The sequence below is a fragment of the Xenopus laevis genome, chromosome 4S (genome assembly GCF_017654675.1).
Source record: "Xenopus laevis strain J_2021 chromosome 4S, Xenopus_laevis_v10.1, whole genome shotgun sequence".
NCBI classification, from domain to species: domain Eukaryota; kingdom Metazoa; phylum Chordata; class Amphibia; order Anura; family Pipidae; genus Xenopus; species Xenopus laevis.
In genome coordinates this window covers 21,368,501-21,387,703 of record NC_054378.1, presented here as the reverse complement: position 1 = coordinate 21,387,703, position 19,203 = coordinate 21,368,501, and the positions used below count along the sequence as shown (strand labels likewise).

Sequence of the window (19,203 nt, the reverse complement as noted above, 5' to 3'; positions counted from 1 at the left end):
ATCTATATATATATATAGTGTAATGGAATTAGATTGTTGCACAGTTAATAATTTGTGCCAAATTGCAAAGGCTTCAGGTTTTTCAGGTTTTTTTCCCTGGTTCAACTAGCAGTTATACACGTTTCATTTAGGTATAAAGGTTGTTTGTGATGGAGTTGTGTATTTAGTAAACTCTCAATACTATGTATTCTACATAATACTCAGCCTTGAGCTTTTATATGGTAACAGACCCTCTCAGTGACTTCTAACAGGGCCGGAACTAGGGGTAGGCAGAGTAGGAGCCCGCCTAGGGTGCAATCATGCGGGGGTGCACTTTTAAGGAGAATTTATTTTATTTTTCTTTAACCCTGGTATGCTTGACCTTTAATAGTTTTTCAATTTTATAAACCGCCTCTTCCAACCCCCTCTTGCCCGTGATTCATACTGTAGGCAGAAGCACTCCCCACCTCCCTCTTGGCAGCTGCTGGCACAGGTACATATTTGGGGGCAATATGATGGATTTTTGGCTACAGCTGGCACAAGTACATATTTGGAGGCAATATTGTGGATTTTTTGGTGGCTGCTGGCACAGGTACAGATTGGTGGCAATATGAGGGATTGGCTGCTGATGGCTCAGGTACATGGGGCAATATGGTGGTTTTTGGCACAGGTACACAGTTGTTTAAGGCAATATTGTGTTTTTTTGGCTCCTGCTTGCACAAGTAAATATTTGGAGGCAATATTGTGGATATTTTGGCTCCTGCTTGCACAAGTACATATTTGGGGGCAATACTTTTGGCTGTTGCTGGTACAGGTACAGATTAGGGGTAACAATATGATGTTTTGGATTATGCTGGCGCAGGTACCGATTGGGGCTTGGGGGCAATCTGAGGGATTGACTGCCATTGGCACAGGTACAAATGGGGGCAATTTGATATGTGCTGGGACAGGTACATGGGGCAACATAAATGGTAAGGTGGGAAATGGTAATGCAGGACCAGGTGGGGGGCACTGATTGAAAAACTTGCCTAGGGTGCCAAAATGCCTTGGCCCGGACCTGACTTCTAATATCCTTATCATTTACAGTAGGGGGTACATTATCCCTTATAATACACGAGTGATACTCAGAGTTCCCTGTATAACTCAGCCTGCAGCCTTGTGCCTTTATATGTCACAGACCCCCTTAGTGACTTCTAATATCCTCATCATTTACAGTAGGGGATTCATTATCCCTTATAATACATGAGTGATACTCAGAGTTCCCTGTATAACTCAGCCTGCAGCCTTGTGCCTTTATATGGTCACAGAACAACCCCTCAGTGACTTCTAATATCCTTATCATTTACAGTAGGGGGTACACTGTCCCTTAATACAGTAGGTTCTGGCCTCCTTTAAGTGTCACCACTGGACTATTTGGCATAATTGTTATACACAGGTTACACTCAGTGTAAAAGTACACTTTATTAGAAATAGACTTGTCACATAAGCAAAGGGCACATTATACACATAATTAATCATATTAAAGAAATGAGGAGGTGTAGGGGGTGCCCGGCTATAAACGGGCACAGCTTGACCTGGTTAAAGCACCAGTACCTTATGGATGCAATATTTACCCTACAGCACATGAAGAGTTAAAAGCAATTGTTCCCAGTTATACAGGGTTTGTATCAGTTTAGCGCTGGTTCAGTTTATGGAGCTTGTGATGTATATTGCGCTTGAAGAAGCACAGGCAGCAGTGCGGCCTTAATGCAGCTGAATATTTTTTTAAATGTGCCCAAATTCCTAAATATTTGTGACTGTCCCATATAAACATTAGCAGTAATTAGCGGCATTAGGGCGTTTGCTTAGGGGACAGATTGTCTGCGCAGACATGGCTTCTATTGAGCATTAAAGGGCAACTTCAGACACACAAAGAATTAAATTAGAAAGGTTGAACCCTGTGCATAAAGCTACCGAGGCACTGGAGCCCCTTGAAAATGATGAAGACCAGGGCCTGGATAAGAATCTTCATTAGGATGGGGGTCTCTGTTCATCCCCCCAGTACCCGTGATCAGCACCCATGCACATCACAGGCAAACGCAGTAGCAATATGGAACTCACTGAGTATGTGCAGAGCCGCCGACACAGGTAAAGGATGGATTCATATCAGAGTGATATTGAGATATTGGCTTAAGTTGCCCTTTAATGTTGATTGTGTAGGATCACTGAAATATTGATGTAACAGAATGAAAGGCCTAGGGCATATAAAGGGTTATTTACACAGGGGCAGGTGTGAGGGGTAAAAAGCCACATCCCTTGGTGCTGATTTGGAATTGAGACCCTGGTAGAGAGACCTAGCGGGCACAAGGCAGACCTGTATTTACAATCTGCTGGGGCCTTTATAAAGCCCCTAATAATGCCAAAGTTATAGGGCAGGATGGGGGGTGCTTTTATTCCTCTAAAGCCCACCCTCTATGAAATCAACTTTGCACTCCAAGCCAGTGCCTGTGGTGCAAAGTGCTCCTAATGCTTCTGGGGTGTGTTCTGCCCCCTGGGCAGGTGTATAGGGTGCTACTGAAGCTCTCACGTTGCATTGGTGCTAATAAATAGGATTACATAAAATCATCTCAATTTGCAGAATTAATATTTTTTGGATAAACTATTAATTTATGCATTAAAATATATAGTTTCTATACAATACACTAAGCTGTAGGCAATCTGCGCTATTTTCCGCACCTGCCAGCAGGGGCACTGTTCTCGCTTATCGGTTCTACATAGACTGTACCACCTCTTCTCCAATGGGGGGGGGGCAGCAGGGAGATTCTACTATAACCCAGTCCCAGACATAGGCAAGAGAAAAACAGAGACACCTGGTCTGCACTAACCACCTAGATCTCAAAGAAAATACAATAAATATTTCTGTTGTTTTTTTACCAATGTTTTTACTTTGGTTTTTTTATATATATATATATATATATATATATTATTGAGTGCTCCAAACATAGACACTGTCATTAAAGGGAAAGTTTCCCTCAGCTGTAACTCTTTGTAGAGTGAGTAGTTTTTCAGTGATTTGACTTATCTAGGCAGTAGAATGTGAGAAGGGAAGATGAACAGGAGAACTGAAAGTATTAGCCTCACAGTCATTTTCATTGCTGGGGGTAACTGACCCTAACAACTGGACAGCAATTTAAAGGGGTTGTTCACCTTTAAATGAACTTTTAGTATGCTGTAGAGTGTGATATTCTGAGAGAATATACAATTGGTCTTCATTTTTTTTTATTATTGGTGGTTTTTGAATTAATCAGCTTTTTATTCAGCAGCTCTCCAGTTTGCAATTTCAGCCATCTGGTTGCTAGGGTCCAAACTCTCCTAGCAACCATGCATCGATTTGAATAAGAGACTAGAATATGAATAGGAGAGGCCTGCATAGAGACATGAGGAATAAATGTAGCAATAATAATATATTTGTAGCCTTACAGAGAATTTGTTTTTTACATGGAGTCAGTGACCCCCATTAGAAAGCTGGAAAGAGTCAGAAGAAGGCGGCAAATAATTAAATAAATTGTATCTATAAAAAAACACAAATCCTTGCCCACATCTCTGGCTATATAGAAACAATCAGGATGGGGGGCACTAGGAGCACAAGGAAAGGAATGAGGCAGCAACAAAAGGAACACAGAGTTGGCACAGATATTTCTCCTGATCTGATTGTGTTTGATCTGATTACGCTGACACGAGAGGAACCTTTTGGTCATTGGCTGGTGAATCTCTTCTCTTTCCTGTCACGCCTTCCGAGGAGCTGAAATGGGGAAGAGATTGTGTCAGATACACATAGATCTACATCATGAACAATAATTTTAAGGCCTTATAATTTACAGTAGGGGGTACATTATGCCTTATAATACATGAGTGATACTCAGAGCTCCCTGTATAACTCAGCCTGCAGCCTTGTGCCTTTACATGGTCACAGAACCCCTCAGTGACTTCTAATATCCTTATCATTTACAGTAGGGGGTACATTATCCCTTATAATACATGAGTGCTATTCAGAGTTCCCTGTATAACTCAGCCTGCAGCCTTGTGCCTTTATATGGTCACAGAACCCCTCAGTGACTTCTAATATCCTTATCAATTACAGTAGGTGGCACATTATCCCTTATAATACATGAGTGATACCCAGAGTTCCCTGTATAACTCAGCCTGCAGCCTTGTGCCTTTATATGGTCACAGAACCCCTCAGTGACTTCTAATATCCTTATCAATTACAGTAGGGGGTACATTATCCCTTATAATACATGAGTGATACCCAGAGTTCCCTGTATAACTCAGCCTGCAGCCTTGTGCCTTTATATGGTCACAAAACCCCTCAGTGACTCCTAATATCCTTATCATTTACAGAAAGGGAACATTCTCCCTTTAATACAGGTAAGAGGTTGGAAGTTTCCATGAATTTACTGATCTTCCTTGACTGTGTTTCTGTTGGAAATAAATGGGATGATGTCTTTGTCCGTTTGTCCCACTTCAATATGGTTCTTTTCCAGGTTGATAACACACTGAAGAAAGGAAAGGGAATTATTAGGCAGAGACATTGGAATGATTGGAGGTTAATCACATAAAAACCAATCAGCTATTTTCTTGTATTATTCAGTAAGCTGACAGTTGATTGGCTTCCATGGGTGACAGGTGTAGGAAAATATGTAAAGAAAGTATTTCATAAGCTGCGAGTAAGGACGTCGCTACCTTCAGAGACTTCAAGGTCTGGAGCCCAAGCGAAAAATTTCTGTCATTATTATCTGGAGAGAAAGTACAAAGCATGCCATTATTGTGCTGACAGCACCACTGAACCTTTTCTCCATGAAATCTCTATTCATCATGACATCACTGATCAGGCAGAAAATCACCTTGGCAGCTGCACCGGCAGAGAGTCGCAATAATGAGCCTGGTGAGTGTGCCAACACCGCCCTCTATAGTTAGTGCTGGGAATGGACCAGGCGTATTGATCCCTGCAGGATTGGGTTACCGCTACTGGGGGCTAATTCTGCTATTTATTATTGATCTGGTCCCATGGCAACTACTCCCAGAATCCCACCATGGAGAGGGACAAGTACTGTTACCTAGGCAATAATACTAATTGCCCTGACTATGTTTTGCCTTCACTCATTCAGTTGTACCAGGTGACAGATACAGGTACTGCTATTCACTATGACAGAGAATCCTCACCTATTACTATGGCTGTGCATTCCACTGTGGAACCGCCCAACATCACCTCCATGCGCTCCACTTGCCCAATGGCCTTTACATCGTACGGTAGGGAAGGACGTTCCTCCTCTTTCTTATATGATCTGAAATGTTCCTTCAACCTAAATTAAAAATTAAAAGAGAAGATTGAGCTGCTGACACCATACGGCTACTATGTCCAACCCCCCTAAACAGACTACAGTGCTGTGAGTTGTTCTTCACCAACAAGTCATCTTACCCTACTTTCTCCATCACCATTTTGTCCTACTATGTATATCTTGTCTTATTGTCTGTGTCCTCTTGTCCTCCTGTCTCCACCTTGCTCTGCTGTCTACACCTTGTCCTACTGTCTCCATCTTGCCCTGCTGTCTCCATCTTGCTGTTCTGTCTCCATCTTGTCCTACTGTCTCCATCTTGCCCTACTGTCTGCATCATGCCCTGTTGTCTCCATCTTGCCCTACTGTCTCCATCTTGCCTTACTGTCTCCATCTTGTCCTACTGTCTCCATCTTACCCTACTGTCTCCATCTTGCCTTCTATCTCCATCTTGTCCTACTGTCTCCATCTTGCCCTACTGTCTCAATCTTGCCCTACTGTCTCCATCTTGCCTTACTGTCTCCATCTTGTCCTGCTGTCTCCATCTTGCACTACTGCCTCCATCTTGCCCTACTGTCTCCTGTCTCCATATTGCCTTACTGTCTCCATCTTGTCCTACTGTCTCCATCTTACCCTACTGTCTCCATCTTGCCTTACTATCTCCATCTTGTCCTACTGTCTCCTGTCTCCATATTGCCTTACTGTCTCCACCTTGCCCTACTGTCTCCATTTTACCCTACTGTCTCCATCTTGCCTTACTATCGCCATCTTGTCCTACTGTCTCCATCTTGCCCTACTGTCTCCATCTTGTCCTACTGTCTCCATCCTGTCCTACTGTCTTCATCTTTTCCTACTGTCTCCATCTTGTCCTACTGTCTCCATCTTGCCCTACTTGTGGGGCTCAAGGTTGTGGCCCCTTTAGCATGCTCCCCCCAAAGGTATTTCTGCCCTTGTGAATATACTATTATCTCTATTAGTGGAATAATGGTGACAGTGTGTGTGGATTTATCATGTGGAATTGCCAGTGCTGTGTAAGGGAAGAGGGGTGGCAGGGAGTGAGCGTCTCTCAGTAGAACGTGCCCCTTAGTAAGATCCCCCTTCCCTGACCTCATTCTGCCACAGAGAGAGAGAGAGGCTTTTCCACTGCGCCGACTCCTAATTGGTACATCTCAGCTTTCTGCTCCACTTTGCCTGTCACTCCCGAAGGCCATTATCCAAGCCAAGCGAGGGCCCCGGGAACATTACAGGAATATTATTATAGGGCCATTGTGTCTGAGGCCCAGTACAAAAGAGACATGGAGATTATATTCCAAGAAGTGACTGGCGCCTGCTAAATTCTAATCTGCCCTTTAATTCTGTTTTACTGCAATTACTCACATATTAATGTCTATATTGGGCCCTATTGTTTGTGTCCCAGTACCCATGTCACATGACCATAATTCCCAGTGCCGCACCAACCCCCATTCCCCGCCAGTTGTGCAACAACCATGGCCACATACAGGTGAGGGAGGCGGGGCAATTTAGGTGATGGTTTGGCCTCAGGGCAGGCTGGGTAAATGGGTCAATAAGCTGACAATTCAGTCTGAGTACAAAGCTCCCTTGGGTTGGCACTAAACAAGCAAAGAAATGTGGCATTTGGCTTCTGACAGCAGATTGCACCCTGGGATATAATTAGCATTAATTTGCATAATAAGTGGAATGTGCTAAAATGTCATTAATGGGCTGATTTTCTCTGCCCCCTAACAGAAAGCAAACCCCCCAGATTCCCTATAGGGGGGATCAGTATCTGGGCTGAGCCACAATATATGAAACAGGGAAATATTCACCAGGGAAAGTGCCGATGAGCTGAGTGTGTAACGCGGGGTCTGAAATGTGACGTCTCGCCTGGCCCCCCTGCTGGGAGTGTAAATGATGTGCGAGAATGCACCGATTTGTGTTATAGCAGAGCATTCCAGTTTCCATCTCTCTATTCCCCGCACTGGCACAGTTATATAGAAGAGAGTCACTTACCCCTAAGGGAGGCACTTACCCCAGTCGGTGGAGGCAGGGGGCAGGTATGAGGCTGTACTGACAGGCGGTATCAATTAAGGCTCTCACTTCCTTTCCAGCGCACTGTATAGAGACAAAGGGGAGACAGGGGATGGGTGGAGAGGAAAGACAGACTGACATGTTAGCTCTGAGCTTCCTTATCTGACCCCCCCCCAACAGGTTTATTCATGAGATGCTTTATTCCTAGTAATGTCCTGATTCTGGGGTTATTTGGATGGAGATAGATGTGTTTTATTGCAGCGCCACCGACTGCTTCCAGATCCCAGGCAGCCAATTTAACTCTTTCTTTTTATTTAAAGAGAAGTGTAACTGGCTTGGCAAAAAAAAAGAGCCTCTTAGCTTTGTCAAGGCCCAAAGGCAAATATCATTTCTACCGTACCTTAAACCCTCTAGTTCTTTATTCCCACTATCCTGCTAATTTTAAATCCCACCCCTTCCATAGTCCAGGTCATTAAGGGCCCCACAGTACCAGAGGGCCCACCAATTCCTCATCCATATTCTCCACCTGAATATCAGCCGTTCTTCAATTTGCCCCAGAAGGGTGCAACATCCTTCCTGAATTCAAAACAGAACATTTGTTGGATCAGAATTGTCTTAAAATAACCTTCATCCTTTTTACTCTTTGCAGCATTGCCATTTTCCAAGGATCTTTGCCTCCTCTGCTGTTTTTACTGCATGCGCCACCTAGTGGCAGAGAGTAGAATTTATATTTTACATTATGGAGTGAGTAAAAGCAACTCCAGATATGATATAAAAGTGGACACTGGATATTTTTTGGGACAAGTGATGATTCAGGATACTCTATTTCAAGGGAAAAATAAGAGATTGTTTGGTCAGTGTATAAATGGGATATTCTTGGGGAGCTTACCTGACACCAGATGTAGATCATATCTTCTTCCTCGCTCTTCCTCGGACTCTCAAGCTTGCCTTGGTTCAGCTTCTTACTCTGGGCCAATTTGTCGTTCTTGGGTGTCCAGGTGGGGCGGTTGATCCTCAGCTTTGATAGGTTGGTCTCCAGCAAGCGCCTCTGCAGGATATTGTGCGGCTGCTTTAGAGAGAGGTGCAAGTGTCAGGCAAAGGTACAACAATGGGTGGAAACATTGGGGAGGTTTAGTTCAACAGGAGCACAGTGGCATCTGGTGCACAGGAAGGTTGATGCCTCCATGTGGTGGAATAAAAGCGTGTCTTTAATATGGATATATAAAGCAATATAGAGTCACTGAATCACCAATCATTTATTGGGGTTCATGGTTCAAGATTGTCTCTCCTAAATGGAGAGCATTGGGCATTTTATCTATATTTGTCCATATAAGTTGGGGGGCCAAGCTTATTCTGTTACACCTCAGCTCCTGGTTAAGGTAGGTATTAAGTACAGGGAGTGGGACAAGCTGCAGAAATCCCTGCTGTTGAGAGGCGACTCCTGCTTCAAAGTGGCACAGAGCTATTACCCAGCAAACTGCCAGCCAATTCCCAGAAATCTGATTAAGAGGCAACACAGGGATAGTTATATTGTAAACAAACTCTTCTCACTCATGATCCCAATCGGCACATAATTATCTCCCTGAGTACATTCTCCCTACCAAGAGAGGGGGAATGAGTGATTCATTGGTGGGGAGGAAAGGAGATCTCACCATCAGCATAGGAAGGGGTTCTTTACTGTAAGGGCAGTCAGGTTATGGGATTCCCTACCAAGAGAGGGGAAATGAGTGATTCATTGGTGGGGAGCAGGCCTGGACTGGGAGTCAAAATAGGCCCTGCCATTCCAAGTACACAGAGGCCCAAAGAGCCCCCAACCAGCCCAAACAGCCCCCTATATGGTAACTTTCTATGGAACCATACAGCAGCCCCTCTGGCATTTGCCAGAACCCACAGTTCTCTGTCCGGGCCTGGTGGGGAGGAATAAAGGATGACAGAATGAGTTATTCCTACATTGTACAGGATGGTTTGGGAAAACAAAGGGAAGTGTGAAAGGTATAAATATAAATCCCCTCAGTCAGTCATGTGGGGGGGCAGTATATAGTTAAAGACCCAGGCAGAGCTGGTGCCACAATGGGTTAAGTGTTGTAACTGAGTGACGGGAGACGCTGTGCTGCTGACAGATTATTGTGATTATTCTCAGTGTTTGTGTCTCTGGGAGAATAAAGAGTGAGTGCTGAGTCTGTATCAGTGGGTACATTAGTCACCCTCCCACGGCATATGTGGCACCAACATCACTTGCCTCCAGGATTCCCTAGAGAGTCTATGTCTTGCTTTCCTTTGCTCAGTGACTTTAAAGACTGCAGTTCCCAGCATCCTCAGCAAACTAGTGGGTGTGATAAGAAGTAGGTATTGTGATGCAGCTATGCCCACTGAGACTCCTAACAAACTCCTGGGTGAGCTGCAGAGAATTATGGGAATTTAAATGTCTCTAATAACCTCTAATAAATATGCCCCCTCACTATATGTGAACCAAATTGCCCATAATAATAAATCAATTTCCTATGAGATCCTTGGCACCAGGCAGTGACCTACAGGAACACCATGTGAACCCCCCCCCCCAAGATCATGGCAGTAATCCTCCTTATCTTGTTCTCTCTCCTTCTTTTTCTCATCCCCTCTCCTTTCTTATTTTCCCCCAAATGTGACCTACAGGAACACCATGTGAACCCCCCCCCCCCCGAGATCATGGCAGTAATCCTCCTTATCTTGTTCTCTCTCCTTCTGTTTCTCATCCGATCTCCTTTCTTATTTTCCCCCAAATGTTCATCCTTACTCTCCCCCCATCCTCCCTCTCATCCCCCCAGCATCAATGAATTGGTACTACATTGTGTTGGGGAGAGCTGTAGGTCTCAATAACAGGAATAGGATGGGATTGCACATCCATGATTCTGCTGGACACCTCCAAAGAAAGCCAGATAAAGAGAATATCGGCCCCTCTGCCCCAGTTAATAAATGCCAGTTGGTTGGGCACAACAGACTCACACACGGCAGATGCTATTGGGGATAAATACAAATACTGTCTGGCAGCAGAAATCCAAGTGCAACTACAGTTGTATCTAATTAATATGCTAATTGGCCATTCAGAATGTGGACTTTATGAGCAAAGTTTAATGGGACAACCTAGCGAGTCTACCTAGAGCCCCCCCCCCTCCCCTAATTGCAGAACCATCAATCAGTAGATCCCAAACATTTCACACCCCATAGTGTTATTTCCCCTAACATCAGACCCCTGGAATATTCAGCCCCAATACATCTCACTGGACCCTTAGTAAAAGTGGTATTTTACAGTTTACTGCCCCAGTTCTCTTTCTGGCTTATTTTTAAACATTCTACTTCCATAAAAAGCAAATAGATTTGACCCCAGGGCCTGGGCTGCAAGGACACTGTTATTTTACAGGCCAAGAGGGAATCGGTTTATAGTAGACACATGCAAGGCCATAATGAAATGATACCCAGAATTCTATTTCTAAGGAACCAGACTCAGAGTTTAATGAAATCAGCCCAGAGAGGATACAAACCCAATGTCAGGCTACTCCAGAACTAAATCCCCCCTGGAGCTATCAATCACTTCCTCAGCTTCTATTTCCCCCAGGAATGAACTAGCACCCTCTCCTCTCTTAACCCTACAGCTGAACTAGCACCCTCTCCTCTCCCCTACAGCTGAACTAGCACCCCATCTTCTCTTAACCCTACAGCTGAACTAGCACCCTCTCCTCTTTTAACCCTACAGCTGAACTAGCACCCTCTCATCTCCCCTACAGCTGAACTAGCAGCCCATCTTCTCTTAACCCTACAGCTGAACTAGCACCCTCTACTCGTTTAACCCTACAGCTGAACTAGTACCCTCTCCTCTCCCCTACAGCTGAACTAGCACCCCAGTAGTAAGTGTTGTACAGAGCTACAGACTGTGTGAGAATTCTGAGAAATAATCAGACTTTTGCCTAAGTCACCCCATTCTCCTTACAGTATCCTTGGAGGTCCCCAGCTTCTTCATCCCATCCAGAGGCAGGAGATCGGCCGAATCCTTGTGGATAAACTGAACCGCCTGCTTCATCCTCCTCTGCTGGCGAATTGTCGCAGCTTCTCTCGGATCCGCTTCTTTCCTGCTGCTCTCTGTGAGGATCCCCGAATAAAACATCTCCCCCGTCTGAGCAACAGAGTCCCCAGGAGCAGCAGCAGCGCGGAGATATGATGAGCAGCGAGCGAGCCTGTCTGTGCGACTATAAAGCTCCGACAATCAGCTGATGCTCCGGGAGACGCTGCTACAGAGGGGAACGCGCAGAGAAGGAGGCGCAACGCTGAGCTCAGACCTGGGGGGGGGGCGCAGAATTACAGTGACACACGGGCAACCGAAAGGGGGAGGTACAGGGGGCACAACAGTAACGGGGTTCGATACGAGCTCTGTCAGTGTGATAACGGCCCCCACTGGGAAATTGAGGTTCGGATGCCCCCCCTTTCTACTCTGCAGAACTGATGTCTGCTCCTAAAGCCCCCCCCCCCACATCTGCACCGACCAATGGGAATGAACTGCTCCTGCCCTGAACATGGGGGTTATTGGGAGGCTGTTATATCACAATAGGAACATGTAATTAATCTCTGGGACCGAACAGACACTAAACTGACTGCCAATTAGTACAGGAATATCCCATTGTATCTGCTCCTTCTTCTTCTGTCTGACAATTATACCCTGTCACTTGCACACGCAATGGGGGGGCAGAACGATAAAGGGGAGAATTAAGTTACTGTTGTGCAGAGCTGCGGAATATGCTGGTGCTTTATTAGGACAGGATAGTAACTATAATAAAGGGGATGGAGGAGAGAGCGATGAAGGGGATGATGGAGAAAAAGATGCGAGGGATGAAAGTGATGATGGAGAAGGAGAGAACAATGAAGGGGTGATGGAGAAGGAGAGGAGAGAGGGATGAAGGTGATGATGGAGAAAGAAGGGGATGATGATGAAGAAGATGAGAGGGAGATGAAGGGCATGACGGAGAAGGAGAGAGAGAGATAAAGGGGATGATGGAGAAAGAGGGGGGGAGACGATGAAGAAGATGAGAGGGAGATGAAGGGCATGATGGAGAAGGAGAGAGAGAGAGAGATGAAGGGGATGATGGAGCAGAAGAGGAAAGAGGGATTAAGGAGATAATGGAGAAGGAGAGATGGATGAAGGGGTGATGGAGAAGGAGAGAGGGATGAAGGGAATGATGGAGAAGAAGAAGAGGTGAGGGATAAAGGGGATGATGGAAAAGAGGATAGAGGGATTACGGAGATGATGAAGAAAGAGGAGAGAAGGATAAAGGGATGAAGAAGAAAAATGAGAGAGGGATGAAAGGGATGATGGAGAAGGTGAGAGAACAATGAAGGGGTGATTGAGAAAGAGAGGAGAGAGGGGTGAAGGACAAGGGGAGGGGGATGACGAAGATGATGTGAGAGAAGGACATGATGGAGAAGGAGAGAGAGAGAGATAAAGGGGATGATGGAGATGAAGAGGAAAGAGGGATGAAGGGGATAATGGAGGAGAGAGGAATGAAGAGGTGATGGACAAAGACAGAGGAATGAAGGTAGTTATGGAGAAGGAGAGGGGAATGAAATGGATGATGGAGAAGAAGAGGAGAGGGATAAAGGGGATGATGAAGAAGAGGAGAGGGATAAAAGGGATGATGAAGAAGATGATAGAGGGATGACGGGGATGATCAAGACGAATAGAGGAATGAAAGGATGGTGGAGAAGGAGAGAGGGATGAAGAAGGTGATAGAGAAGGAGAGGGGGATGAATAAAGGGTATAATATGGTATTATGTAGAGAAGAGATTGTGTTTATCACTGTTTCAATCCCAAGCCTTTTGCAGAACAGAGAACCTTTAGAGCCCATGCAGCCGCCACCAGCTGAGAAAGGGTTAATCATTTTACACATGAGCTTTTCCCAAGCCGATCACACCAATATTCTCACTAATTAACACCCAGCGCCGACACCACAGAAACAGATCTCACTGGAACATTGCACAGCGGAGTTAACTCATTCATTACCCAATTGTTCTAATTCAGGGATGAGTGGAGTCAGTGCTTTGTGAGTAGCAAATTCCCTGTTCCACTGGCACATAGAACTGCCCCCATAAAGGGCACATATTCACTGTATTATATTTAATTTACTTTGTATTTAGTTGATGTTAACCCAAAAATAAATAATATACTATCGTTCTGTGCAGTGTGTAATTGCTTCAAAAAGCAGTATCAGCCTGTTTTTTTTTATTGTCTGCACTGCTTGTTCTGACTACCAAGACAATGCAGCAGAAGCCAACTGATTAACATGCCTGTGTAGAATGTATGTTTTGTACAATTATTGCAAAATCAAGTGCATGCAAAGCCTAGTTATCACATAGTAGTCTGACCTTCTGCCCCAGTGGCTACACAGATCCTATCTGATCCCCATTGGAAGCAGCAGTCCTGTCCTGCTTTATGGCAGTTGAGATTCTAGTTATCTGTAAAACAGAGCATTCTGTCCCAGTGGCTACACAGATCCTATCTGATCCCCATTGGAAGCAGCAATCCTGCCCTGCTTTATGGCAGCTGAGATTCTAGCTATCTGTATAACAGAGCATTCTGTCCCAGTGACTGCACAGATCCTATCTGATCCCCATTGGAAGCAGCAGTCCTGTCCTGCTTTATGGCAGCTGAGATTCTAGTTATCTGTAAAACAGAGCATTCTGTCCCAGTGACTGCACAGATCCTATCTGATCCCCATTGGAAGCAGCAGTCCTGTCCTGCTTTATGGCAGTTGAGATTCTAGTTATCTGTAAAACAGAGCATTCTGTCCCAGTGGCTGCACAGATCATATCTGATCCCCATTGGAAGCAGCAGTCCTGTCCTGCTTTATGGCAGCTGAGATTCTAGTTATCTGTATAACAGAGCATTCTGTCCCAGTGGCTGCACAGATCATATCTGATCCCCATTGTAAGCAGCAGTCCTGTCCTGCTTCATGGCAGCTGAGATTCTAGTTATCTGTATAACAGAGCATTCCCAGTAGCTGCACACAGGGCCGGATTTACATAGCGGGAGCCCCTAGGCCCACTGCTGTTTGTCGCCCCTGTCCCCTCCCCTTTATTTGTGCAAATTTGCATCATCAGGACCAAAGCAATGGGGATTGGGGCATGGGAAATTTAAAAAAAATGATTGTATCTCCAGGTGTTTTCAAACCAATGTGGCTGTGGTTGTGCAGCATGCCGCCCCCTAAAATCCTCCCGCCCTAGGCCCGGGCCTTGGTGGCCTTTCCACAAATCCGGGCCTGGCTGCACAGATCGTTATATTCACAGAGAGTAAAGCAATAATATACTGAATATTATGCAGATTACATACTATTGATTATTGCTTTTCTCGGCTGCTATGACACTTCTTGTACCATTGACTTTACATTGTTGGGGGTTCTGGATTGGGTCCATGGGTGCCGGATTTCTTGTTTACAAATGTAAAAATCCACCCGCCTCCCCCTTTGTCATCCTGTTGTAAATATAAAAGTGTGATTTTGCCGCACAAGACGTTTCCAACGTTCTACAAACAGCTTTACCTTGAACACAAATATTTTCATCTGGGAGAATAAATGTGAGTGGGCAGCTGAGCTCTGAGCTACACAAATCCTTCATGTTGCTAAAAGTTTCATTGTTTTCTAACACACTGGAGAATGACAACAGTCAGAAATGCAGTGAGTGCTACAGACAGGCATGGGCTGCCTTGGGGTGAAGGCTCTGGGGATGCTGGGAGTTGTAGTTAAACAGCTGGGGCTGGGCTAACATCGTTTCTTACTATGCAAGAGAATGTAGCCAGCACATGCATCTACTCACTGACAATGTATTGGTAATACTAGAAACAATTTTGGTATAATTTACTGTGATTTTATTCATTATAGCTATATACAGAGTTCACTTACATTAAGCATCGGGTCCGGGTATTTGGAAAAAAAGGTAATTTTTACAAGCAACAGTGATACATTGTTAATGGGTTCCAAACGGAGGATGAATATAAAGGTACAAGAAATTGTATAGGAAACAAGCAGGTTGTTGGTTGGAGATGGATCATATATGTGAGTGACGGTCCCTCGCACCTCACAGGCTCACAATCAATCCCAGAGATGGGAATAAGCGCTTTAAAGCTCTACAAAAATACTCTCTCAAATATCCCACCGTGCCTTTAAATACTCAAAGCCTAATTCTCATTCTTTGTATTGATAAAAGTCTAGAAACCTTTTGTTTTTACATTATTTACAAGTAAAGAGTAATTTGTCCTCTTTTAAACTCTGCATGGCCCCTGATAAAAGTGTCAGCTCCTCTGTGCCGGCACCTATGGAAGCAGAAATGTCCATTTTGGGTTGAAGTCGGAATCTTGGCAATCTTGGGTCCTGTTTGCTTCATTAATTTGTAATGGGGGTGGGGTAGTTCCTTCAGTAGAGTGGGGGAAGATTTACTTTCACAGGTGGCCATATTGACATTTCAATGTTCACTTTATCTGTTCAGCAGTTCTGGCCTTTAATCAACTCTGGTTGCCAGGAAATCTAACCCTAGAACCAGTGCCAATGGAGTCACCCTACATTTTCTGACCTTTTTTCAAGGGAAAATATTGCTTTGCCCGAAGTGTTTTTGCAGTTAAATCCATCCAGACCGACAGTCACCAAACGTCACCCCCCAGAGTCCGTTACACAATTCCATTCAGAACCCCAAAAAGCCACTGCCCCTCTCAGTTACACTTGGTTCACTCCGGAATGCAGAAAGGAGGGAGTCGTGTTCCAATCAATTAAATAAGTATGTTTCTGAGTTTCTATTGAGGGTCTGTTTGATGGGAAGATTCTCTGTGAAACACGTGGAGATTGTAACAGGAGGGCCCCATATCCAAGGAGGAAGAATTTTGGAAGATTTGGGCAGTCACTTATATCAAGAGTTTCAGACTTTGCTGCTGCTGCTGCTGTTGGTAAAACATGGTTGCACTTGCAGAAGCTATTTGATTGGGCGGATTCTATATTACCCAGAATTCGTGGTGTGATACAGAAGACCAGTCTGTATATCCCCTACTAATATGCGCATTCAGCTAAAGGCAACAAAATAAAGTCTATTACCAGTTATCTACAATACACACAGCAGTGACTCCGTATTTTGGAAAATGTCATTTCCAGGTCACTCTAAAGGGGATGACAGCAAGTGAGCGAAACGCGTCGTCCACATTATAATGTCTCATAAATTTATCCGGCGGGAAGGCAAGGCTGATTACTTGTAAGGCCGTAGGAATCTGGACACCTTGGCGCGCAGCAATCGGATGAAAGATTTGGGGAACATCTCACGCGATTCTTGTGCTGTGTATTTGAAGTAGTTCTGTGGGTGCGCCAGGACGTCGAATAGGGCCTTAATCAGCTTCTTATCCTGAAACAGAAAGGGAAAAGGATCGTTAGTAACATGGAAGGGGAAAAGAGAAAAGAACACGGGCCACTGGCACGTCCTAGGGAATTGTAGTTCTGTAACAGCACTGAAGCAGCTGTATGGCTTCCTCTAGTGGCCAGTTAGCAAACATTTCCCACCCTTTTAAAATATACATATATTTTCTTCCTATTCTGTCCAAAATATTGTGGCTACTGTGATCTACTCTGACAAGTTACGTGGTGTTGGATAATAAAAGTGGCCTCCCCATCTGCAAACCTGAAACTGTTTATTATTATTATTATTATTATTATTATTATTATTATTATTAAGGGCCCCACACCGTGTCGCTATACTGTTAAAGGAACAGTAACACCAAAAAATGAAAGTGCTTTAAAGTAATGACGATATAATGTAGCCCAGTCCGACCCAGACTTTATGAAGCAAACACATCAGTTTAAACAGTGCAGGGCAAAAGTACATTATATTGTCATTAATCTAAAGCACCTTCAATTTTCAGTATTACTGCAAGACGTGGCACCTTACTTTAGAGGAATGACAATATAATGTACTTTTGCCCTGCACTGTTTAAACTGATGTGTTTGCTTCATAAATTTCTGGTAGGGGGTACATTATGCATTATAATCTACATTTTGTGGGGGGGTCGGCGTCAAATTCTGGTCGCCAGCGTCCAATTTGGGCGCGCCGGAGTCCATTTTGGACGCACGGCGTCAAATTCGGATGTGCTGTGTCAAATTCGGCAGCCTGGGGCCCCTGACGTCCGAACGCGCCGTTATATAAGGATATCATTTACGGTCTGGTCCCATAGGGAAATTACCAGACTGTAGATTATAATGATATTATAAATCAGCCCAGTGTCCCATGACCCTATAAAGGTACGAAAGTGAAATAACAGAGCAAGTATCTATTTATTGATACAGAAGTGAGAAATATAATATGAATTACCTTGAGGATTTCCTGGTGATTCTCTGAAGCGTATAATCTCCCGTCCCTGACAATGTCCTCTATCAGCTCCTGATAATCTTCTGTAATGCAAAAAATATATTCACATTCACTCGCTGGGATAGAAATACAGTATATAACAGGCAGTGGGAGGAGCTCAGGCATTATCATTATATCTAGTGCTGGGCTGTATGTAAAGCCTCCATAGTAACAAGGTCCAGCTCCTATGGGTCTGCTGCTTCCACGGCCCAGTCTTTTAGGCCAAAAATTCACCTTAACATTTTACACTTGGTCTCCATTATTTATTTATTTTTATATAATTTGCCTTCCCCTTCTACATCTTTCCAGCTTTCAAATTGGGTCACTGTCCCTTGCAGACAATCAACAATCACTCTTTGAGGCTACAATTTTAATTATTATTGTTACTTTTATTCCTTTTCTTTCTAATCAGTCCCTCTCCTCCTATTAATTTTCATTGCTTACAGAAGAATTTAATCTGCTCTCTTACCATCATACGTAACATACGGAACCTGGAAACCCTTGGCGCTGTTCCCTTCATTTGTCCTGAACTGGACCCAAAGCTTTTTGGATCTTGAGGTGAAAGCGATGGGACGTTCGTAGGTCTGACACGTCTCGTAAGTGGTCACAGAATTGGAAGAGGCTTTGTAGGAGGGAGAAACAGAAATGTTTGGTATTTCCAGTATATATTAATTAATATTAATTAAAATAATACACATTTGCAATGGATTTTGATTGCGAATGTAATTGCTACTGAAAGCAATGTCTTTATACATTCTTGGCATTGCTGGTTCTGACTCCTGAAACATGTTAGAAGTCAGCTGACCTGGAGGAGAACTGACTTCTGCTACATTGTTTCAAGAGGAAATGAACACTGCTTTACTGACCACATTGTTTCAATGAAACTTCCAGAACCTACCGCTTTTCCGCATCACCAGATAATCTCCGCAGTCATCTTCTATGGGCAGAAATATTTCCGGCACCACGATCAGGATGCGCCTCTTGGGCGGCGGAGTAATGTTCCAAGTGCATTCCATGTTTGCAGGGTAATTTCCAGGATAATTGGGGGATTCGATGTATCCGGTAAAATCACCGAGTTCCCCTCCGCACTGCCTGTCTGGAAACAAGGATCACATTGGCACACCTGGGAGCAACTGGCATCACAGAACTACAATATTGTCAAATTAAAGGGAAACTAAAATCACAATAAATCAATTGTAGGTCTACTTCTTCCATTGCACAGGGCTGCTATATCATTCCTAATGTACAGCTGAGGAATATGATGAGAATATGGCAGTATCAGAATCTTTCCTGCTGTGAGCACTTCCTGTCTGAAACCTTCTGTTTCCTGCTGCTAAAATGATTTCATAAACAATACAGGACATTCCCCTAGTATTCTGGAGTTGGAAATAAGATCAATACATAGCAGAGTGAGATTCATAACTGGGCTCAACTGACATCACCTGGAACAACAAATATTTACTATGTGAGGATTTATATAGGGCGA

General features: G+C 44.2%; 2 protein-coding genes across 9 annotated transcripts in view; both read right to left on the bottom strand.

Moving 5' to 3' along the window:
- Positions 1-1,420: 1,420 nt before the first annotated feature.
- On the bottom strand, positions 1,421-11,788 carry nrip3.S (nuclear receptor interacting protein 3 S homeolog). Of its 2 annotated transcripts, none has more exons than XM_041561035.1 (7): positions 11,287-11,788; positions 8,212-8,388; positions 7,324-7,406; positions 5,182-5,321; positions 4,702-4,754; positions 4,417-4,514; positions 1,421-3,760 (listed from the first exon to the last, which is right to left on the bottom strand). In XM_041561035.1, the coding sequence occupies exons 1-7, from the start codon at positions 11,458-11,460 to the stop codon at positions 3,685-3,687; spliced, it is 801 nt and encodes a 266-aa protein (XP_041416969.1). In that variant the 5' UTR covers positions 11,461-11,788; the 3' UTR covers positions 1,421-3,684. The 2 variants fall into 2 exon arrangements, with proteins under 2 accessions (XP_041416969.1, XP_018115832.1); XM_018260343.2 differs by having other exon boundaries at positions 8,212-8,391; positions 11,287-11,781.
- A 3,402-nt stretch (positions 11,789-15,190) lies between these two features.
- The window catches only part of scube2.S (signal peptide, CUB domain, EGF-like 2 S homeolog), a 41,755-nt gene continuing 37,742 nt past the window's right edge, over positions 15,191-19,203 (bottom strand). For 6 of the 7 annotated variants that reach the window (XM_041561034.1, XM_041561033.1, XM_041561032.1 and 3 more), the window contains 4 exons: positions 18,616-18,813; positions 18,187-18,339; positions 17,682-17,761; positions 15,191-16,721 (listed from right to left, as the gene is read on the bottom strand). In XM_041561034.1, coding sequence (XP_041416968.1) covers positions 16,569-16,721; positions 17,682-17,761; positions 18,187-18,339; positions 18,616-18,813 — 584 coding nt within the window. In that variant the 3' untranslated portion in view covers positions 15,191-16,568. Of the gene's footprint in view, positions 16,722-17,681; positions 17,762-18,186; positions 18,340-18,615; positions 18,814-19,203 lie in introns of those variants that run through there. The other variant, XR_005960825.1, reaches the window with a different exon arrangement.

Coding starts and splice junctions, on each gene's coding strand:
- nrip3.S (XM_018260343.2), bottom strand. CDS start 11,460: ATGTTTTATTCGGGGATCCTCACAGAGAGCAGCAGGAAAGAAGCGGAT. Junction 8,392..11,286: donor TGGGGACCTCCAAGGATACT/GTAAGGAGAATG, acceptor CTCTCTCTAAAG/CAGCCGCACAATATCCTGCA. Junction 3,761..4,416: donor AACACAGTCAAGGAAGATCA/GTAAATTCATGG, acceptor TCCCCATTTCAG/CTCCTCGGAAGGCGTGACAG.